This window comes from Papilio polytes, unplaced genomic scaffold, assembly GCF_000836215.1.
Source record: "Papilio polytes unplaced genomic scaffold, Ppol_1.0 DF822067.1, whole genome shotgun sequence".
Lineage (NCBI taxonomy): Eukaryota > Metazoa > Arthropoda > Insecta > Lepidoptera > Papilionidae > Papilio > Papilio polytes.
The window spans coordinates 8,332,589-8,354,719 of NW_013527137.1; the positions used below are offsets into that span (position 1 = coordinate 8,332,589).

A 22,131-nucleotide genomic window follows, 5' to 3' on the forward strand; every position below is an offset into this window, starting at 1 on the left:
AATATTGTTATAACTTAATAAAATTACAAAGTCAAATACAATGAATTGAGGCATATCTTCGGTAGTAAACTTCTTTCTTCGGCGATGGTTTGGGTCACGATCGATATGTAATATGTTTGATTCCCGGGTGATAGTAAAATACAACCAAGAATATCAAACATATCTTACCGACACGCGCCACTAGGGTCTCTTCTCTCTTGTATACCATTTCATTATTCTTCATATGAATTCTTCAAGTATACACAAAGACATAATAGGAAAGATGGGTAGACGTAAATATGTTAGCATACCTGTAGCTTGGGCGGCTTGCGCGGGCGCAGCGCGTCCAGCTTGCGGGCGGCGGCGTCGATGGAAGCGGCTGCGCCCAGCAGCTCTGCCTCCGCAATCACTGTCGGGTCCTCAGGGTCCACCCATTCCGACCCTGCAATATACAACGATTACCTATATAATCTATATTGTAGTTTCATATACTATGACTACGCAGCGTGCCGATTACTTTGTGCTGTCAACAAATTTGAAATAATACAACTATGTAACTTTTGTGAAAAGCATTTCCAAGTTATACCTTTGAGTAGTTCAGCGGCGGCGAGCATGTCGGCCACTGCGCGGGCGACACAGCGCGAGAGGTCGGGCAGCGCGGAGCGCGCGGCGCCGCCCGGGGCCGCCAGCACGGCCTGCAGGAGCGCACGGAACGCCTCGCCGGCTGCACGCGTCGCTTCCAGCGTACGAGTACGTAGCTCCTCCGTTTCCGCCGCTTGTGCTGCTCCCTGTCAATATTGAAATGATTTGTATACAAGAACTTGATTATTAAATGAAGTTAATTAAAGCTATTAAGCTAAAAACTCCTAATACTTTGCATAGTAGATCATGGTCCTTCGAGCAGGATATGGATCAAGAATATTTACCTTGGCGGCAACCATCATGTCGACGACGGTCTTGCGGCCGAGGTTGGCAGCCGCGGTGAGCTGGTCCTGGCTGCCTGCGCCCGCCGCGCTGCCCGCCGCCACCGCGCGTGCTGTCGCCGCCGTCATCAGCCGCGTGCATCGCACCAATTCTTCTGGAGTGGCCGTGCTTTTAGCGGGCGTTGGCGACATTAACACCTGCGATCAAAATACATTGGTATAGTTTAGTATGCCATTTCTCAAAGCTATGTTCTGTAAATTGATTGAATAGAAGAACATGCTCATTTATCTACAACCTGTAAGTTGTCCAAGCGATGAATTGATATCTACCATACTTATTTCAGAGTAGTATACCTCGATTTCCTGTGAGATGGCTTCAATGGTAGACTCCAGCGCTCTAGTGCCGCGTGTGTGCTCATCCTCCACAGCTTTGACAGTCTTCAGCAGTGACGTCACGTTGGTCACCATCACCTACATACGAAATACAAATCATTATGATTTTATAATACTTTGTAGCTACAGGTAATATTGATATTAAGCTCCCATTAGTGAATACCAATATAAAATACTTGTGAGTGTTATAAATTTATTTTAATACGTATATGTAATTTGAATTTTAAATAATATAAAGCATTTTAAAATATTATTCAAATTGTTCCCTATAACCCTATTAATATTTCGATGAAACCACACAAGCAAATAAATTAATGTGCTGTGAATATATTTCCATATAAAGCAAGTATTTACAATATATTTAGTTAAAAACTTTAAAGAAATACATAAAACAAATAAATATTTAAACATTGGAAAAGATTATAGGTATTTATGACTATGTTTTTTTGTGTGTTTGTAATAATTCCTGCTAGACAAAAATCAGTGTTGTCGGTAAAACTAAAATTTTAGTACTATATATTTTGAAAAAAAACAAATCTTTTGTTATATTGTTCACATGTTAGACAAAACAAACAACTAAATGTCAATTTACTACACTTCAAAAGCTTAGGGTTGCCGAATATGAAAATTAAACTATGGCCGATATAATTTATTAATCCCAATGATTTGCAGTCAAAATATACAAGCTCATGCTATAGCAGGAAACCCATAAGCTTTCAACCATAAAAAAATCATAAATATACTAAATAAATATAAAGCTTGTTTGTGTGTACGTCAATATTGGACTTTGAAAGCTTCGCTGTGTGTGATATAAAATGAAAGCTTGTGGTTTTAAAGTTATTTACTTTTAAAAATATCAAGCGACGATCCGAGTCACCAGGTAACCGTGATATGGAGCGCGTTTGACGTTTCTGATGAAATGTGTTTAGTGGAGGGGTCTCGAGTTACTGGTCGGCGACCTAAGGTGCGACCTAACAGTCATGCACAGACGCCGATATAAAAAAAAACTAAACACATTTCTAAATCTCATGATTGGAACAACTGAGCTGAAAATGATTGAAGTATGATGATATCGTAAGCATAATACTTTGACTAAATAATTCCAGTGAAATAATTATTTTAATTGGTACTGTACGAGTGCAGTCATATGCTTAAGATATCAACTAATGAATTAAGAAGAGAAAGGAACGACAACAATGATCCGATGATCCAAACACCAGACAACATGACAAGCGACTCTTCTCCACACCATGCGATCCATTGCGTGCTCTGCATGACTCGTTTGTTAGACGCGGTGCACGGTCGGTTATTGTACAGGCTATTTTGAAATCTGACCGAGTCGTTGTCGCTCGTCTTCACGTCTTCGCTCTCGCGGAATCTGCTCTTCGTCATCTCGTCCAACATTCTTAGTTGCTCCTCCATACGACTGTTAGGTCTAGACCTTCTCGCAGTACTCCTATACTCCATTATTGCACGAATTCTATTCAAGTCTTCTTCGGTAGTTTCTTTTTTGTTTATCATAGTTTCGTAAAACTTCCACCAATTGTCAATAGTTCCGAATTGATGTTCGCGATTCTTTAGGATGTCTTCGTAAATAGACCACCAATTGTTCGCATAATATTCCAAAGGATATGTACGAGTCATATCAAAGATGTCTAAATTACTCTCAGAATGTTCATTCTTTGTGTGCGGTCTTTTCAAAGAACCACTACTATAATGATTTATGTTTTTAGTAAGATTTTGACTTGAATGAACATTTAAAATTACATTTCTATGTAAGGAAGGCGGTGCCGATTTTCTATCGCTCTTATTAGAGTCCGATGTTAATAATATTTTAGGCATCACGTTGTCTTTTATACCAGCCTCAATCTTGTACTTCCTTATGACCTCTTTATAATATTTTTCAAGCAAACACAATTCTTCATAGGTATACTTTGAAACGTCGATCTGGCTGTAAATATTTATAATATCTTGGATATGCACAACTTTTTTCTTTCTACCTTCAATTTGAACGTTGGAAAGAGCCTTTAGTTTCTCAATAAGGGGATCGAAGCCTTTATATATGAAATCTTTCTTTGCAAATTCAATTAGTTTTAATACAATGTCTTCATATTTCTTATTATATTCTAAATCTTTTTTAACAGCCTTAGAATTATCGACCTCTTCAATGAAGGTTTGCAGAGTTTCTTTTTCTTTTTCATATTTATCAATTTCAGTTTTAATTTCTTCTAAAACCAGTTCATGGCCACTAAAGCGGTCTAACTCACGCCTCGTCTCTTCCATTTTGTCCAGATTTCTTTTAGCTAAAGCCTTCCACCATTCAGTATCATCTTTAAACAATTTCCAAAATTCTATCTTGACCTCTTTAGTCCTAGATTCAGGTCGGACGGTTATTTCGTTTGGTTCATCTTTCTGTTTCTGATCTGGACTTGAAGGTTCAGAGGTAACTGGCTGAGCATGAGCGCTTTGTAATATTTTTAAATCTGGACTTGGACTTTGCCGCAAGTTTATAGGCTTTACTTTTTTGATTTTAAATATTGTGTTTCTGAGTGTCGGTGTTAACACTTCTGGTGTTGTATTCTTCAATTGGACAATGGTATGTTTTGTTTTAGTGCTTGTTACTTCTTTTTTTACTGGTTCTGTTGGAATTGTAACTTCGAAATCCAGATCCTCTATAACTTGGGATAGCCTTTTCATTTCTATATCCAAATCTGTTGTGGCTTTGATTCGTTTCAATGTATCTTGCTTTCTTTTAACTTCATCTTTATCAGATATCTGAACGACAATATCTACTAACTTTTTCAATTCCCCTAAGAATATATTTTCACCGTACTTCAACACCCTCCAATCCATATCGAAAATGCTATTTCGAGATGTTAAATTATATCGTACATTCAAGTCGTCATCTTTTATACTTCTTTCTGGAGTTTTCCTCATTAGACTTTCTATGTATGCTATTGCCTCTTCACAATTATCGTGGAATATAGAAGGAGAGACATCATCATCTTGGCTAGAATAGTCTAGAAGCTTGACAAGTTCTTCTTCTTGGTCCGACTGGAAGATATCTGTCTCAGAATCGCAAGAGTTGTATTCAGTCCTGAGGCCGAGGGTAATAGAGCGGCGCTTGTTCTGTCGCGGCATTGTATTAGGTTTGATGGGTAGACTCCAGCGCTTCGTTGGGTCGCTCAGCCGCTATCGGAAAACCGTGAATTAGTCGCGGTTAAAGTCCAATATTGACAACATACATTTAACTAAAACAATAAACAGGACAAAACACACAAATGACAAACTTTGTAACATAAAGAAATTAAATTTTAAGTTAAAAAACCTGCATGATTAAGTGAGAAAAAATAAAAAAATACCTTTCGTGTGTTTCTAATTTATTGTGCAAGAATTATTTGAGAGCTGAACTAGTGATGTGCTAACAAATAACATTCTGATAAGTAATACAATGAAGCAAACATTACTTTTAAGTTAAGTGATACCTATTTTTAACAGTACATTCTACAAATACATACTATCAGTTCATAATCAGCTCATTATACGTCCCCGTTGAAGGGATCGGAGCGTACTCTAAGTTAGTTAGGCCTCAATTAAGGTGGCCCACTGCAAGTTAGTTAACTTCAACTTAACTAAATTCCTCAGGATATGTTCTCTTACACTTTAAAGTATCTTTCGGTGAAACTTTCGATAAATGAACTAATACACTATATATATTTTTCAACTTTGTGTAAATTTTGTAAGCTCTTAGTGTATGGTAGCAGCTGTGGTATGTGTGGTCGTACAAATATATTCAAAAATATTTAGAGAATATTTTCACATAATCTCACAAGGAAACTATTTGTTTTTTCAAACACTGAGAAGCATTTCGTCGTTTCAAACTTGACATTGATATATTACCGTACAAAGAAGTCACCGGGGAAAAAATGTTATTCCTTATGTCTAGTCTATTTATTTATTAATTGTCTATCAGGGTTTGGTAGTTGTAGTAGTTGTTTGTGCTTTAGGGTGTGGTCGTGTTCGGCGAGTGTGGTCGTATGTGGTCGAGTATGGTCGTGTATGTTCGTATTTGGGAGGGACGTGTGTGGTGCGTGTGGTAGTGTTACCTTGGCGGCGTGCTTGAGGCGCTGCATGTCGGGGTGTGCGACGTGCTTGCCGCTGGCGGCGGCGGTGGCGGCGGCGAGGTCCCGCAGCGCGGCGGCCGCGTCCCTCGCCGCGTGCAGCACCAGCACCTGCGGCTCCGCGCTGCCCGCGCCTAGCGACATCGCGCCCTGCTTCACCACCTCGCACAGTTGCACTACACACAACACAAATATAATCAAATTTAAACGTATACTCATCAATGAAATATTTTCACTTGATGATGATTTATATTTGTCTAATCTATTATTTTAGAATCAATATTCCACAACATTTTTATAACATCTTGATCGAACTGGTAGAGATAAAGTTTGTTGTTACAGAATTGGAAATCCATAAAAAGGCACTACCTTTTCATTAGTTCTTTTTCAATTCCTTCATAATATATGTAAGATATAGCTTCGTACCTATAGTGCCGACAGCGCTCTGTGCAGCTGTGGCGAGCTGCTCCTGGGTGCCGGCGGCGCCGCCCACCAGCGTCTTGGTGTCCTCCACCAAGGTCTTCGCGGTTTTCAGGATATTCTCGCGATGGTTGGAGAACGTATCACCCTCCTTATCCGAGTGTAATGTACCTGGGTAGAATTAAACATTTTTAATAGACAATAAAGTGTATAATGGGTGTACATAAAAGGTGTTTAGTTAATTACCAGCGCTGGCGAACAGTATGGTGGTGTCGAGATCTCCAATTATAGTGGCGATAGTGGCTGCGGCGTCGATGCAGGCCTGCGTGCCGCGCGACCCCGCCTGCAGCGCGCTCAGCACGCCCACCACCTGCACACGAGTACACATAAATACACAATCACAGATCCATTAGCTAACTATCGAAATGCCTTCTTTGATCAAAACGTCAAGATTTATATAAATCTTATATGACCTGTTCCTTTACGCTACCTATTTTCATGAAGTGCATTTTACATTTTTTTCTCCAGTTCATAATAATCTGTACACAATATGTACCTTTTCATTGACGCGTCGTGCCGCGTCGGCGACGGCGCGCTGGTTGTGCGCGATGGCGGACAGCCGGCAGTGGCCGCCCGCCTTCACCAGCTCCGACACCGCCTCGCCCAGCTCCACCGCCGACATGCGGATCCTACACGAAACATATGTTACAAACAATGGCATAAACAGTGTTGGAATACAAGTATGCCTGAAATTTCATAGATTTTTTATCTATTATAACTAGGCTTCGGCTAGGAAGTTATTGTTAATCTAATTCTATTTCTTTTGGGAAGGCATACAAAGGTTAGCACGTCCCAACTTCGCTAAGGTGCTTCCTTTTGCCACACTTTTATATCTATTGAAGTTTACGCCTTGTGAGTGTTTCAATACCATTTCTGATAGAAATCCCTATTTACAAGACAATCAGTTAGACAAATTCGTTACTAATGAAGTACTACATACATATTTAAATACTTTACATTTGCTTTGATACCTAGCCTTTAAAGTATAGTATGAGGGATAGTTAAGGGATGGTTCACGTCACCTGTTGGCGACGTCAGCGTTGGGCGTGGTGGCGGAGGCGCCGACGCTGTCGCCGGCGAGCTGCTCGTACTTGCCGCACATCTCGTTGCCCACTTCAACAAGTCGACTCGGTTCCGTCGCTGATTTCGCCGTCTGCAAAGATTTTATATTACCTAATTACATCTAGAATATTCTATAAACTTTTCAATACATTCTATATTCAATTTACTCGTCTTTTATTAGTAACCCCCGAAGTCATGATATGATCATTACATCTAATGATATTAACAAATTACAGCTATCAATTTGAAGCTGTATTTATAAATTTTATTTACTGGACACATAAAACATCAATCGTAGTTTGACGTGTTTTTTATTATTGGGTCATGGTTCTAGTTTCTAGATACTTAACCTTGTAGTTAGATTAAATTGAGGGCGGAAATGTAACTAAAAAATGATTTTTTTATATTTTATTTTATAAAATTACTTATTTTAGTTAAATTAATTAATTCTTTAGTATGTAAAAGTTCAAAATAAACTACAATCAACTAACACCAGTTGGGATTTAACAAATTTTTAACCCAAACTATAATTTCTTTTACTATTTAGATTGACAAAACATTCTTACCATATCAGTGGCCAAACGTGCTATATCCTTAGCGGCTCCCACCATCCTGGTCTGGTAGTCGACAAACGAGTCCGTCTCATCGAATGATCCGATTAGTGACATCCTAAAGAAAAAAAATTAAATTCTTACTACAAAAATTCACCACACAAGTTTCACAGGTACTTATTCTAACCAGGAATAAACCGATCTGTTAAAAAGATGAATGAATGATAATTAAAATGATCGCGTCATTCGCGCATTACACACATTTTGTTCATAGTCGCAAATGATGCGTCCGAAACTCCGCGGTTCATCCGCACTCACTGAGCGGAATATCTGTTTATACACATTAGCTTTCTTGCATTACGTCATCGCGGCTTTTGATGCGACTATTATGACAACATTATACAAATATTACGGCCTTTTTCTAATAATTTAAGCAGTAACAAAGTATTATACTTCAAAAAATGTAACTGTTACTGAAATAAAACAAATGAAAGATTTCATCGACATTAATGTAGCTCTTAAGTAAAAGGGAGATAAAAACATGAAAATGCAAAAAAATGTTAAATGATTACTGAAGGTGAAGTTTTACGTTTTTAGTGTAGTGTTATATTAAGTAAGTAACCATAAAAATGACTGAATGTAACAATTTCTTCGATAGTACTATAGTAATTAAATACATTAGTGTGTTGTATAGGGCACGGAAAGTGGCGTAGGTCACTTCAATTTATCTGCATCCAATGATTGCGGCTGGCGACGCGCCAGACGAGTCGATGCCCTAAATTACACGACGATCACCTAACCTATACAGTTATGTCTAAATTCGAAATAAAACTGTTAAAAAACAAAAATTACGCGACATATATGATTATGAATAATAATTTTAAATACTAGTAATTTCTATACCGTGATAAGTTTTTAATGTAAACGAATAAGTAAGAAAACTCTACTACTACAACTGATGACTTATAAGAGAAAAGCACGCATTTGAGAGAAAGAAACCTCTATAAGTGATAAAAATATCGCGTTCCCCCGGACTTTTGCTTCTCCAGGTTCCGTTGACATATTTGGTAGATTCCCAGCGTATAAGCAATAATAAGCGTTAACCATAATATTCCAATATTTTTTAATCTTCTATCTATCTTTTTCCAACCAAGTGTTAAATACTGCAATGCACAGGATTCGAGTACAACGGTCGATGCGCACAGCATCAACATAAAATTCACAAATAGTCCGTCCGTCAGACCGCCTATATATACCGCAGCCGGCAGCTGACCGCGCGGTTAAGGCCACTTTAGGTATTTATATACCGCTTTACCAGACCACACTCCTCAACCAAATATCAGATATGTTAAACCGTAACACCAAACAGGCTTAAAAACTTTTTTTACAAACTCCATATCGTTTTAGACATGAAATGTTTTATACTACTCTATTTATTCAGTATCGTAAGGCAAGAATATGTTCGATTCAGGGAATTGTACATTTTTTACCCAAGGAAAAATAAAAATAAAATACTAGCTTTCGCCCGCGATTCCGTCCGCGTGGAATAAAAAAAAAACAAAAGTGAGTAGCCTATGTCTTCTTTCAGATCATCTACATCTATACTAAATTTCATCGAAATCCGTTCATCCATTTAGGCTACAAACTCTAACAAACATCCATCCAACCATCTGAACTTTCGCATTTATAATATTACAGGATGAAGTATGATACAAAATATACATTTTTATACTAAAAGTTTGTGTTTCTGTATACCTATGTTCAGTGAGCCGTGCGACAGCGCGCGCCAGCGAGTCCAGCAGCGGTCCAACAGCGCCGCGCTGGGAGCTGAGTTCGCGAACATGCGTGCTTAGTTCGCCGAGCGCCGCGCGAGCCAGCGAACACTGCGCCTCCACCTCGCCCGCCGCGCTCACAGCCTGCGAGAACAAATTATTATTGCTTACTATTTTAAAAGCTACATTTTAAGTAGATTTAGCAATAAGATCTGGTTGTGCCATTACAAATTACACTCTCTGTTCGTTGTTACTTTATGAGGGTCACGACTCATCATAAGATCTCTTAAGGTGGTTAAAACAATCAATGTCTAGTTCCGAATTTTAAATTTACAGTACTAGTTAATTTCACGGATAATTGAGTTATTTGGATGATGAAAACCCGGTGCGCCGATCTGCAGGAGTAAGATAAGATAGAAGAGATGATATTTTTTTAAATAAATAATCAATAAATAGTAAATTATGTGAATACTATATTTCACTTACTCTAGGGTTGCCCGCAGCGAGCTTGGCGGAGTGCACGAGCAGCGCCAGGGTCTCGAGCACGGTGCGCGCGTGCTGCAGCAGCGCGGCCTGCGCGCGGGACTCCGTCGTGTTGGAGGCCGCGCCCGCCGCCGCGCTCACCAGCGGCTCCGCGTACGACACCTGCACACACGCATATTACAACATATAAATTACAATAATTTTTACATATTAGTGTACGACAGCGACCCCATCGCAGAATAAAAATAAGTAACATAATCTTCCCTCATCAGGTAGCTTTCTATTAAACCTATAAGAATCGGTCTAACCTTTCCGAATATTAGGCATAGTTCCTAGCACCGAGGCGCTAAATTTTTCTACATAATCTATATTTCTATACTGATATTATAAAGAGAAAAGATTTGTATTTTTGTATGTATTGGAATAACTCAAAAACTACTGGATCAAATTCAAAGATTCTTTCACCATTAAAAAGCTACGTTATTAGTGAGTAACATGGTCTACTTTTTTTTAAATTTCACACGGGACAAGTCTCAAGCTACAGCTAGTTTTAAAAAAATTCAAAGGCAGAATAGAAAACAGACGAAATATATGTGATGATTGCAAACTCACAAGCTGTACGACAGCATGTCCGAGGTTCTCAGCCTCGCTGCGCGCGGCGAGGCGCAGCGGCTCCAGGCGCTCCAGCATCTCCGCCGCCGCGTTCTCTATCTGCTCCGAGTACCCTGACACAATGTACAGTGTTTAAAATTTTAATTACAGTAGAAAGTACTGTAGAAATCATTTTATAAGGCGTCTTTGGAAGGACAGTTTTAATATAAATGTTTTGTAAATGATATTTCTCAAAATATGAATAAATTTGGAAAGAACCTATTTACCTTTTGATAACCATAATTGGTACTATTTTTGGCAAAAAGAAAAAAAATAGAAGATAGAAATACCTTGATAGAGATAAAATCTCTCCCTCTGTCTTTGAGCCTTAGATAGAGGTAAAATAGTATTCATTTAATTTATTAGTACCTTGCAATGTATTGGCCTGTCGTGGTTGTAGTTCCTGTCCTACAGCCTGTATGGCTACTTGATCCAGTTCGCGGAGCTGTTTGTTGAGGGTCTCCAGTGCTGCGGCACACTCCCGCTGTCCCGGCGCCTTCTCACTGTAAAAACAAAAGTTAATAAAGCAACAAGTTCTAAAATCAAGACATTTCAGACGTGTAAAAAATTAGATAAAACAGTAAACTAACTTCGTGTTAACATGAATCTCCTTTGATTATCAATTACTATAGGGACACACTGTCTTCCTTACATATATTGTTGTCTCGATTTAATCTAAGAGAATGAAAGGGACAGCACTATGTGAATACACTGAAGTCGGATAAATCTGTAACATGTTCGTAGAAGAGACCAACCGTATGTTTGTGACGAGTGCTTTAATACTATCAGAGACAGTCTTGCTGTGCGCGGCGAGCGCCTGCCACTGCGCGCGCTCCTGCGGCGACAGCGCCAGCGCGCGCGCCGCCTCCAGCATCGAGCACGACCCAGATATTATGTTCCTGTACACAAACACATATACTGATATACTTATATGATAACTAGAAATTATTGCAGAAAAATTGTTTATTCCAGAAAAAACGTTATGCAAGCAATATACGCACATCCATGATTTGTAACGTAAAAGTAATAAAACGTTCTGACAAGAATACAATACGAAAAAACTACAATTAGATTATAAATATTACTGTTTCATCAATCACTTTATTTGTGTTTATTTTTCTCTATCTAATCTAAAATTATAAAGATGAAAGTTTTCTATTTATGTATGTATTGAAAAAACTCCAAAACTACGATTTTAAAAATTCATTCACCATTAAAAAGCTACGTTATCAGTAACATAGGCCATGCTTTTTATTATATTTTTAATTTCACGAGACAAAATCACTAGGCACAGTTTGGTTAATTTATATAATAATGTTACATACCTTCCGCATACAAGTATAGCCTCCTGGCTGGGGGGCGCTTGCGGCGAGATGCGCGCCGGCCCCGCCGCAAACTCGGGGCTGTCAGCGAACTGGCACAGGCTGCGCACCGCGTCCAGCAGCGGCCCCGTAGCTGACGCACATCGCGCGCGGTTCGTCTACACAACAAAATGTTATTTAATTATATCCATACAATATAAGTCCAGTTTGAAAATAGCTTAGGGAAAATGGGACATTTTAATGTGCAAATATATCCATACTAATGTTATAAAGAGGAAAGATTTGTATTTTTGAATTTTTGCATGTATTCCATTCCCGTAAACACTACTGCGCCGATTTCAAAAATTCTTTCACGATTACAGGTAATTCATATGTGAGTAACATAGGCTATAATTTTATTTTATAATTTCACGCGAGCGAAGTCGCGAAAAACAGTAATACTATTAAAAAGAGGAAATATTTATAATTTACATATATTAAAATAATGAAATAATTCGAAAACTGCATGGCTGATTTCATAAATTCTTTCACTATTAAATATGGACGTTATCACACTTTAACTTGGCTATACTTATAACATTTCATTCCGCGCGGACGACGCAAGCATCAGTTAGTCTTGAACAAGCTAAATAGAAATTTAAATATCAGTATCGTAACGTAAGGAGTATTATCTATCCTATTTACTAGTTAATTGTGTTTTCACCTCGCTATAATCAGCATCAAGTGCTTTAATTTCCTTGACGAGCGCTGCGGTGGAGTTGGCGACGTCCTTAGCGGCCTGCACGAAGTGTCGCTTGCTCTGCGGCTCCGCGGAGCGGCCGGACGCCACGCGGCACGCGTTGCATAGCGCACTTGTGTGCTTCGCTATCACTGTTGCCGCTGATAACACCTAAAAACACCATCAGTATTATAAAAATATTCTTACAGACTTCATAAATGAATGAAAATCACTTGTTTTCACACAAAGCCACATTTGAAATACCATGCATTTTATCTCTTTAATTGTAAATTGCTATAGATTTATATTTCTGTGTGTCCTAAACAACTAGCACTAAAACGGAAGAATTCTGGGTCATACAAGACGGGCCTAAAATCTAGTGTCGCCTACACTACACTCGACCACTTTCCTAGATAAACAATTTTGTAACATACATAACTAAATCTTCAAATAAAAATCTTTAAATATCATATAGTCATTTCAAATATCTTGGCGGCTCAAGATCTCTTAATGCCCAGTAACACCTGAAATTCTTCGCAGAGACTCGTCTTTCCGTATCGCCAAAATATACGTTATACCTTTATACGTGTATACCTGATTACGTGTATACCTGTTGTTGATTGCTGTCCTTGTCGCACAATGTCTTGCAGGCCTGGTCTATGGCGAGTGCGGCGCGCGCGAACTGCGCCTGGTCCACCAGACCTGGCCTGCCCGCCACGCTGGTCTCGTCAGACACCGCCACCTGAATAATACGCAATAGCGAGATGATCATCGACGTTCACTGAGGACGAGGATCTAGCAAATCCAGAGGGAATAGACGCATTGTCGGTCTTTGAGAAGGCACTGCTTGCCTATTGTAGAACTTTAAGTTAGTGTAATTAAGCAGTAATATGTGAATATTGACTGACGAGGTATGCGGCCTGCGCGGTGCACTCGACGAGCCCCTGCACGGAGGCAGCGACGGCGGCCACGGAGCGCGCGAACTGCTCGCTCTCGCCGCGCTTCACCGCGCCCGCCATGCCCGACATGCCCTCGCCTGGAACAATTATAACTAATTATAAATATATACTAGTATATGAAAAGTTTAGATGGATGGATGTTTGTTACTTTGTAGCCTACATGGCTGAACAAATCTGGATGAAATTTGATCTAGATGTAGAGAATAGTGTGGAGGAACACATAGACCACTTAGATATTAATTCCACGCAGACAGAGTCGTAGGCGGAATCTAGTCACTTATAACACTAACAAGTTACAGTACTATTGGTGAACTAAAAACATCACATAACTGATTACTGTTGTATTGTAGTAATTAACTCTGATAAAATATATTCAAAATATTTCGGTGTTGTAGCGACAAAGAGATGAATTATGCATAATTTTTTCAATATTAAAATATTTAAAAGGCCAATGATTGATACTGACTGAGTCCCTTGCTCTGGTCGACGACGCAGTCGAGGCAGGCGAAGTAGCCGAGCTCGCTGAGCGGCTGCGTGGGTGCGGCGAGCAGCGGCCGCGTGCTGTCGATGCTGCGGATCGCCGCCGCGCACTCCTTCTGCCCCGGCGCAGCCTCCGTGCACACGTCCACCTGCGCATACAAACACATCTTACTACACGATTCACTCGGATAAATATAAGTTGGTCGGTCTTTTAACTAAAAATAGTTTTTTTTAAATAATAAAACTTATTTTATGTCATATGTTGATAGAAAAAGATTAAGACACATTGAAAATACTTACAAGACGATTAATGCTCTCTGTCACCGCTCTCGCTGCTGCTGCAAGTTGGTTCTTGGCATTGGGTCGTGTTAAGTCCTATTAAAAACAGTAACATTTTTTAAGTAGCTATTAATTAATAGTAAGTCAATTTAAATGTATCGTTTTGAAAAACTTACTTGACTGACAGATTTAGCGGTGCCGAGCAGTTTCGACGAGTTCACAGTCACAGTCTTCATTGAGCTAACCATCGTTGCTTGAGATTCACGATCCTAGGAAACCATATAATAAATTACAAATTTTCGCCACCATTCGTTACAAATCAATAATAGATATGGTGTAATTAATTAAATAATACAGGGCTAATACTATTGCCAATTTGTTACTAACTTCAGTCTGTCCGGCCATCTCCATGGAGACGCCGAGCAGCCGGTTGAAGGCCTGTCCGAAGTGCCGGCCGCTGTCTGCGAGCGCGTCCGGCTGCTCCACCGCCTGCACCACGTCGGACGACGCCGAGCTCAGCCCCACCGCAGCCGCGTTCAGCTCCGATTGCAGCTCACTATACACGTAATTTCTTTAACAACATGCCTTGTCCCTATGAGGTCTCTAAGAGCTTCTACTATATGTTCTACTCTTACATCATCTAATAATTTATCAATCACTCTCTCTAGCATATTCTCTTTCACACAATCCATAGTTTCTTAAACTTTGATTAAAAATAAATGTACTTTGATAACATAACTAACACCCGTAATGACCACGGTTCGTCATTTGGGGTGCTTCTGACACATTTCTCTTCCATCGTAAGTTGAATGATTTTCAAAATTATACCCGAGACTTTGAGTAACATTAATTTGTAACAGTTACCTGTATGTCTTATCAGAAGGCGGGAACTCTCCCATATTCAAGATGTTTAGAGTTTCATTTATATTCTCCATCGCCATGTCGAGTTCTGCGTGCGAAGGTACTGCCTCCATTGTTTGTTCCAAATTCTGCAATCATAATTCTTATGTAATAACAATAGTCAGTTATTTAGTCAGTAGATAATAAGGACTTTTTTGTTACCTGTGAAATATCTTTAGCAATAGCGACTATCGAGGCGGTGTCGACATCTTCCGAAGAGTTCATGTATTGCTTCACTGTCTCCACCAGGGTCAAGGAGGAGTGCAGCACTTGACGGCCCGATGAAATTACGCTAAACAGAAAACAAAAATAATAAGTATTCATATATTTAGTTCACGACATTATTATCCACATTTACTTAAATTGTTTGATTCAGTTGGAAATTACACGCCAACTGATTCAGTAATTTGTCAAGTTTAGTAACAATCTCAGTAATTTTGGTTCCAAGCACAGACTGTAGTTTTCATATAACTTCGCTGTTCAGTAGCAGAAGTCGCTGCGTAGAATACAATTCCACACAGAGGGCAATGTCCGAGTCGATATTTGAAAAACGTAATTAGTTTATATTAGTTGTTATCTAACCGGAGTTGTTTGTGCGGCGCGCGGTGTGCGGCTGCAGCGGCTGCTCTCAGCGGCGGCGTGTAGTCTCGCAGCGCTGCAGCCAGCTCCGCGGCGGCGCGCCCGCAGCCGGCCGCCTCACGCACCCGCGCCGCGCCCGCCAGCGCCGCGGTCGCCGCGCCCGCCGCACGCGATGCTCCTTGCAGCCGAGATGATGCCCATTCGCTCTAATATAACAAATAAATTGTAAACAAACTATCTTACTGTAATTCAAATCTCTTAAATGTTGAATTTAAATATACATTTTATTTACAAATTCACGTGTAGCGTTAGTTGCGCAGTTGTTTAGCACTCAACCAGACCGGAATATAATCCACACATCCAGATTGAATTTACGTTAAATACCATTGTTATTTTCGAATTTCATATGTACATTTTTGCAACGTTTTTACGATAAAGATAAACATTGCGTTGCAACCGGTAAATATCTGCGAAGAAATTGAAGGATGTGTAAAGTCAACCAACATCCACTGGACCAGCATGGTTGATGTGGTTTATGAGCCCCTCAGTGAAGACGTACATTTAATCTTACTAATATTATAAATGTGAAAGTTTAAATGGATGGATGGATGTTCGTTAGAGTTTGTAGCCTAAACTACGGAACGGATCAAAATGAATTTTGGCATAGACGTAGAGGATGCTCTGGAAGAACACATATGCTTCTTATTTTTAATTTATTTAAATCTACGCAGACGGAGTCGCGGGCTAAAGTTAGTAATGACATAAGTAACAAAACACGAAATCTGTGTGTGGCAGTAAGTTATTGTTTACCGTCTGTCCGGGCATTGGTTTGAGGTCGAATGCACGCGCGGCCTCCTCCATCTCGTCGAGCTCCGCCTGCAGGCTGCGGATGATCTCCGCCGCCGCGTCCAGCTCCAGACCCTTGCACGAGATGCGCGCGCGGTTCACTGCAGATCTGTTTAACATACACCTCTTTAGTTTGTAAACAAATGTGAATTAAATCAACAATGTTATTACAGAAATCATATTAATATAAATGCGAAAGTTTGGATGAATGGATATATGTTATTATGTATCTCCAAACTTAACGGATCTAGATAAATATTGGCATAGTTAGCACAAACTCTGGAAGAATTACTCACTTAGATCTTTTTAAATTCCACGCGTACGAAGTCGCGAACAAAAAAAAGACAAAATCTAATCAGGATCTCTTAGTAAAAATGCAATATTATGGTTTAACTTTCTTATTGCAAGATTATTTCGGAAACACGATTCGTGATAATAATTTGACTTATTAGAGTAGGTTTGTTTTACTGTGACTTCTGTAAGTCTGTGTACCTGAGGTCGGCGCAGCTGGTGGTGAACTGGTGCGTGGTGTCGGCGAGCTGCTTGGCGGTGGGCGCGTCGCCCACAGTGGGCAGCACGCTGCGCGCCGCCTGGATCACGTGCCCGCTCGGCTGACAATATCAACATTCATATTATTTCTATACTTGTTATTACATTATATTTATCTATACTGGTATTATAAAGCGAAAAGATTTGCAATTTTGTATATAAGTGAATAACATAGACATGCAGGCGAAGTTGCGAGCAACAGCTAGTATACTATATACTAGTGGTAAAGTATTCGTTCTAAAGAAAAAATAAACCGTCAAAAAACTCTAATATTAAATTTATAAACTGATCAAAATTGATGGATTAAACAGTTTCAACGCGCCTTTCTGTTATCCGTAATTTGAATCTGGATGAGATGTACAAAAATCAGTATACTTGGAAAGACTTACCATTGTGAATACAACAACATATAACATGTTATACTAATATACCTGTAGGAATGTCTCTGAGGCGGATATCAGGTCTAGTTGTGCGGCGGCCTCTCCGGGGCGCGCAGACGACGTCTTGGCTGCGTCCACTACGCGTGGGATTTGCTCGTTCAGCACGCGGCACTCTTGTAGCAACGATTCCTAAAAACAAACATACTTTTAGACACATATTAATAACTTCTATCGTACTGATATTATAAATGCGAAAGTATAGATGGATCGATGTTTGTTGGAATTTGTGGCCTACACAGTTGATCTGGATCAAATTTGGCATATATGTAAAACATAGTCTGGAAGAACGCATAGGCTACTTACTTTTGTTTTTATTTCCACGCGGGCGGAGTCTCTGGCAAAAGCTAGTAAATAATACATACCTGTGAGTACTTATTGGTGTTGTGCTGAGTGGCATTATGTGCAGATGTGATAAGTTGTGTGGCGCTGGACGCAGCTAGTCTCGCGCTTTCCTACAATAATTACCATTATATCAACATTTCATAAAAAATACATATTTTATGACTGATATTTATTGTATATTTTAATATATTAACAATAGTATCAATCTATACTGATATTATAAAAAGATTTTTATTTTTATTTGTTGGAATATCTCAAAAACTACTACTAATTTTCAAGTGTAAAATATATTTACTTGTAGTCTGGCGACTTGCGTTCCAACGATGTCTTGTCCCTGCGCGTAATCCACTGTGATATAACGTACTTCTTCAGCCGCCCGACGCAGTGCCTCTTGTTTATCACGGTCCTACAACAACACAAACATCTCACTGCATTCATACTTTATGTATACGAAACATATTTTTTACTATTCAAATCATGATCACGTTAGCTCATAAAATGTACGTTACTGTTTAATGCTGCACTTAAAGACGTTGCTGGCCTTTTACTAAAGAATTCCCTTCGATTTATGATGAAAAAGCTATATTAAAATACTGTTACTAATAGTTTGTTGCAGCAAGCTTAAGTTTACTAATTTCAAGATACCTGTGGCGATGAGGCACACAGCCTGGCAGCTTCGACCATGCGGGCGGTGGCGTCTGCGAGTAGCTTGGCGGCCGCCAGCAACTTGCGCTGCGAGTCCGACGACTGAGTCTCTGCCTCCGTCTACATCAAAAACAATATCTATTAAAACATCTAAATATGGAGGTGCGCATACAACTCGATTTTTTGTGCTACTAGACATTTGATCGCAATCGCACAATAATTGTGAGATAGTTTCATAAAAGGTGTGCGTCCGCTGTAATAGGCCTTATTTAAACTATAAATATAACAACACTTTAACACAGAGCATTGTGTGTAGGGTAGATGACCTGCAGCCGCTAACTTCGGAGTAAGTAAAGTGCGATACATTTATGTGGCCCGGTGATATTGTCAATGACCAGTGGGTCAGATAAGTCGTGTAACAAGAACCTTGATATCAGCGATGAGCCTGGCGGTGGCCTGTCCCAGCAGGCGCGCGCGGCGCACCATCTCCGGCGCGTCGTGTGCGTCCGTGACGCGCTCGCTGGCGGACACCACGCTCTCCACGCTGCGCTCCATCACCGTCGGCTGCACGCTGCGACGCTCTGCACACAGTTTACAAATATTAAAATCAAATTATAGTTTACTACATAGCAAATTAATCATAAGAGAAATCGGCTTGTTTCCACATATTCTTTCTAAATTAAAAAAAAAAACAAAAACAACTTTAAATGGTATTAGAAAAACAGTAATACTAGATCAAACATATTTTTTATTCATCCCTTAGCTTTTAAATAATTCTAGTGGATTCAAGCGTTTAATCTATTCTAATATAATAAAGAGGAAAGATTTGTATTTTTGTATGCATTAAAATAACAGAAAAACTACTGGGCTAATGTCACAAATTCTTTCATCATTAAAAAGCTACGTTATCGCTTAGTAACATACATTTTTAATTTTCACGTGGATGTAATCGCGAACTACTATTACGTATTATAATATTTGACAACAACAATAATTTAATTCCCTGCTACAAACTCACCTAAATGACAATGCGCCAGCAATCTCTCCAGCTCCTCCGACACCCTGTGTGCGGCGGCCGCGAGCTGCTCCACGCCGGGCCCCGCCACCTCCGGCGCCTGTCTGCTGGCGTCCACCAGCCGCTCCACTGCCGCACCCACTTGCCGAGCTGCACTCGTCAGTTGTTCCCGGCATGCTGGGTTGTGGAGGGTTGGTGCTACAACCTAAAAACAACTTTATATTTATAGAGAAATGTCATACGATTAAGTTATAATTTAAATACAAAAAAAAATTGTTTAGACATTTCAGTCCAACACAAAAAGCTTAAAAAGATCATATAGTTTGTACGCGTAAAATAATAGTCATATTGCTTTACATTTATCTATAAAACTAAATTCTTTAGGAATCGCTTGCGTACCTTAGCGCAGGCGACTAGCTGACTGGTAGCCAGAGCGCAATGCGTGGCTGCCGCTATTATATTATTCTGCAGCGTCTGATCATCTTTGCACTGCGCCGCAACATTCTTCGCCTTCAGCACCAACGCGGCAGTTGTATTAGCCACAGCTTTAGCCAGCGACAGCAAGATATCCTACACAAAAGTAAAAATATTTATAAGTACAGCATATAAAAATCAATCAGTGATATTGTCTTTTACGTGCGGTTGAGCTGCGCCTGTCATTTTATTAATAGCAATAAAGCATTGACACAGTTTTGCATTATAAACACAGAGCGAGAGTTATTTTTAGTACATAAGAATTCTTGTATTGATGATTTGTATCCAAATTTAAAAATAATTGAATTGATTCCGACCAAAAAAATATTTGAACCGGTCTTTGAAATAAGGTCACATGAAAACCTTGAATCACAACTTTCGAAAAATTACATAAAATCAGTTTCGATGTTTCAGTGATCTTAATCTCGAATAACTGTACAAATGTTAGAAATTAACGTTTTCGTAAGTCGATGGGATTGATTAGTAATATTAAAATTATCTTTGTCACTACATTCACTTTTACGGACAGTTAGTCGTAAATAAAAATCCAGATTGTGATGAAAAAGCAAATGTATTAACAAAAATAATATAGCAGTGCTATTTATACTAAGTATAATCTGTAATTGTACCCAAACTTTAATGTAGATTATGAAAATAATGCACTATTTAAAAAAAATAGCAATTTTATCCGACTGTAACAAAACCCTAAATTGCTAATTTAATTAGTCAAGTGTTCATTTTTTTTAAAAAATATGTTTCACATTAGTATTTCTATCTCATGTTATGGCACAAATTAATCAAGACATTATTTCATTATTAAGTTTAGATAATAAAATATGAATAGTTTACGAAATAGAAGTTTAAGCTTTATGGATTGCTGATTATTGAATTATTGTATTCGGTGATCATAATTTTTAAATTGGTATTTATACTTTTAAGTAATTTTCGTTATTTGTATGTATTTTATTGGACTCGTCAAAAGTCTGAATGCATCTGAAGTCAGATAAAACTAGAAAAAATATTGTAAAAAGTAAATGAAATGTTCTTTCCCTGTCCTTTAACTGATCGCGAGAATACATTTGTCTCGCTTACTCCGTGTCAAATGCAATATTCCCAAACTGACTTCAGACACAAAAAGATTTATGACGACTGCCTGATGTTACGGTAGTAAATCTGAGACACAGCACCATATTAGTGAACACATATTTACAAAAGTGGTTACAGTCGTTATATGCGTAGTATGATATGGAAAAAAATTAAACCCTTATACATTATAAAAACCATGTCCAAACAAAAAACAGCAAATATAACTTACAATCTATTAGGAGAAATGAGATTCTTTTAGGAACATTTTTGGCATGACCAGATTTAAAATAAAGATGTAATTTTGTAAAAAAAAGCTGCCATGAATTTTTCTTATTTCTATTACAATAAAATAAACATTTATATTTTACTTTTATGGACGGAATATTTAATTAAGTACTGTGTAACGTAAACAAAATCTCTGGTCATGCATAAAGCTAGCTGCCAAATAAATTCCAATTTAACCTTAACAATAAACGGAAATATAAAATTAAAAAAAAACATACATTAACAAAAACAAAAATAATAACTGTGCAAAAATGTGATGTATAACAACTCCTTCAGCAGGATATCTTTCAATAACACCAACATATTTAAATGTATAGCATATGTTGTATATTGTAATAGGCAAGTATTCTTATGGCAAGCCAGGAAAAGAAGCAGTCAATTTCATACTTGACAATTTTCGGCTTATAAAAATCCTCTAGGGAAAAATCTAGCAAATTCAAAGGTCTTACATTCCAGTCTTGATTTCATTTACATCCATGTCTTTAAATCACAGCATTTCAAAACATTTTCGACCTGAATCAGTGACATTTCCTGTCACACATTCATCGTTCGAAAACATTGATTGGATCAACAATAATAATAAAACGAATAGAAGAGACAAAACGCATAATATATTCAACCAGTTGTCTCTCCATATTTTACCCAGCTCTATTTCTAAACAAACACATTCCGGACAACATTTCTCCTCAGTTTTCGGACATCGTCTTTGACAAAATTGGCATAAACCTAGAGCTTTAGCGTCCATTGCAGAGAACGTTGGATTATAGAATATACGAATTTCAGTCTTTCCTTTAGGC

At 38.7% G+C, this 22,131-nt stretch overlaps 1 protein-coding gene across 5 annotated transcripts in view; it reads right to left on the reverse strand.

Moving 5' to 3' along the window:
• Positions 1-22,131, reverse strand: part of LOC106107012 (talin-1) — a 65,579-nt gene that overhangs the window by 7,796 nt on the left and 35,652 nt on the right. For all 5 annotated transcript variants that reach the window (XM_013287684.1, XM_013287682.1, XM_013287683.1 and 2 more), the window contains exons 21-55: positions 19,889-20,059; positions 19,493-19,694; positions 18,901-19,055; positions 18,475-18,594; positions 18,125-18,235; positions 17,850-17,939; positions 17,479-17,616; positions 16,991-17,109; positions 16,463-16,607; positions 15,656-15,858; positions 15,236-15,365; positions 15,038-15,162; positions 14,561-14,729; positions 14,350-14,442; positions 14,195-14,269; positions 13,881-14,043; positions 13,364-13,491; positions 13,066-13,197; positions 12,441-12,626; positions 11,741-11,895; positions 11,171-11,314; positions 10,785-10,918; positions 10,377-10,489; positions 9,768-9,926; positions 9,265-9,425; positions 7,525-7,627; positions 6,919-7,049; positions 6,393-6,525; positions 6,083-6,206; positions 5,843-6,007; positions 5,402-5,592; positions 1,257-1,373; positions 906-1,100; positions 566-767; positions 291-421 (exon numbers count right to left, since the gene is read on the reverse strand). In XM_013287684.1, the coding sequence (XP_013143138.1) occupies positions 291-421; positions 566-767; positions 906-1,100; positions 1,257-1,373; positions 5,402-5,592; positions 5,843-6,007; positions 6,083-6,206; positions 6,393-6,525; positions 6,919-7,049; positions 7,525-7,627; positions 9,265-9,425; positions 9,768-9,926; positions 10,377-10,489; positions 10,785-10,918; positions 11,171-11,314; positions 11,741-11,895; positions 12,441-12,626; positions 13,066-13,197; positions 13,364-13,491; positions 13,881-14,043; positions 14,195-14,269; positions 14,350-14,442; positions 14,561-14,729; positions 15,038-15,162; positions 15,236-15,365; positions 15,656-15,858; positions 16,463-16,607; positions 16,991-17,109; positions 17,479-17,616; positions 17,850-17,939; positions 18,125-18,235; positions 18,475-18,594; positions 18,901-19,055; positions 19,493-19,694; positions 19,889-20,059 (5,013 nt within the window). The remainder of the gene's footprint in view (positions 1-290; positions 422-565; positions 768-905; positions 1,101-1,256; positions 1,374-5,401; positions 5,593-5,842; positions 6,008-6,082; positions 6,207-6,392; positions 6,526-6,918; positions 7,050-7,524; positions 7,628-9,264; positions 9,426-9,767; positions 9,927-10,376; positions 10,490-10,784; positions 10,919-11,170; positions 11,315-11,740; positions 11,896-12,440; positions 12,627-13,065; positions 13,198-13,363; positions 13,492-13,880; positions 14,044-14,194; positions 14,270-14,349; positions 14,443-14,560; positions 14,730-15,037; positions 15,163-15,235; positions 15,366-15,655; positions 15,859-16,462; positions 16,608-16,990; positions 17,110-17,478; positions 17,617-17,849; positions 17,940-18,124; positions 18,236-18,474; positions 18,595-18,900; positions 19,056-19,492; positions 19,695-19,888; positions 20,060-22,131) is intronic.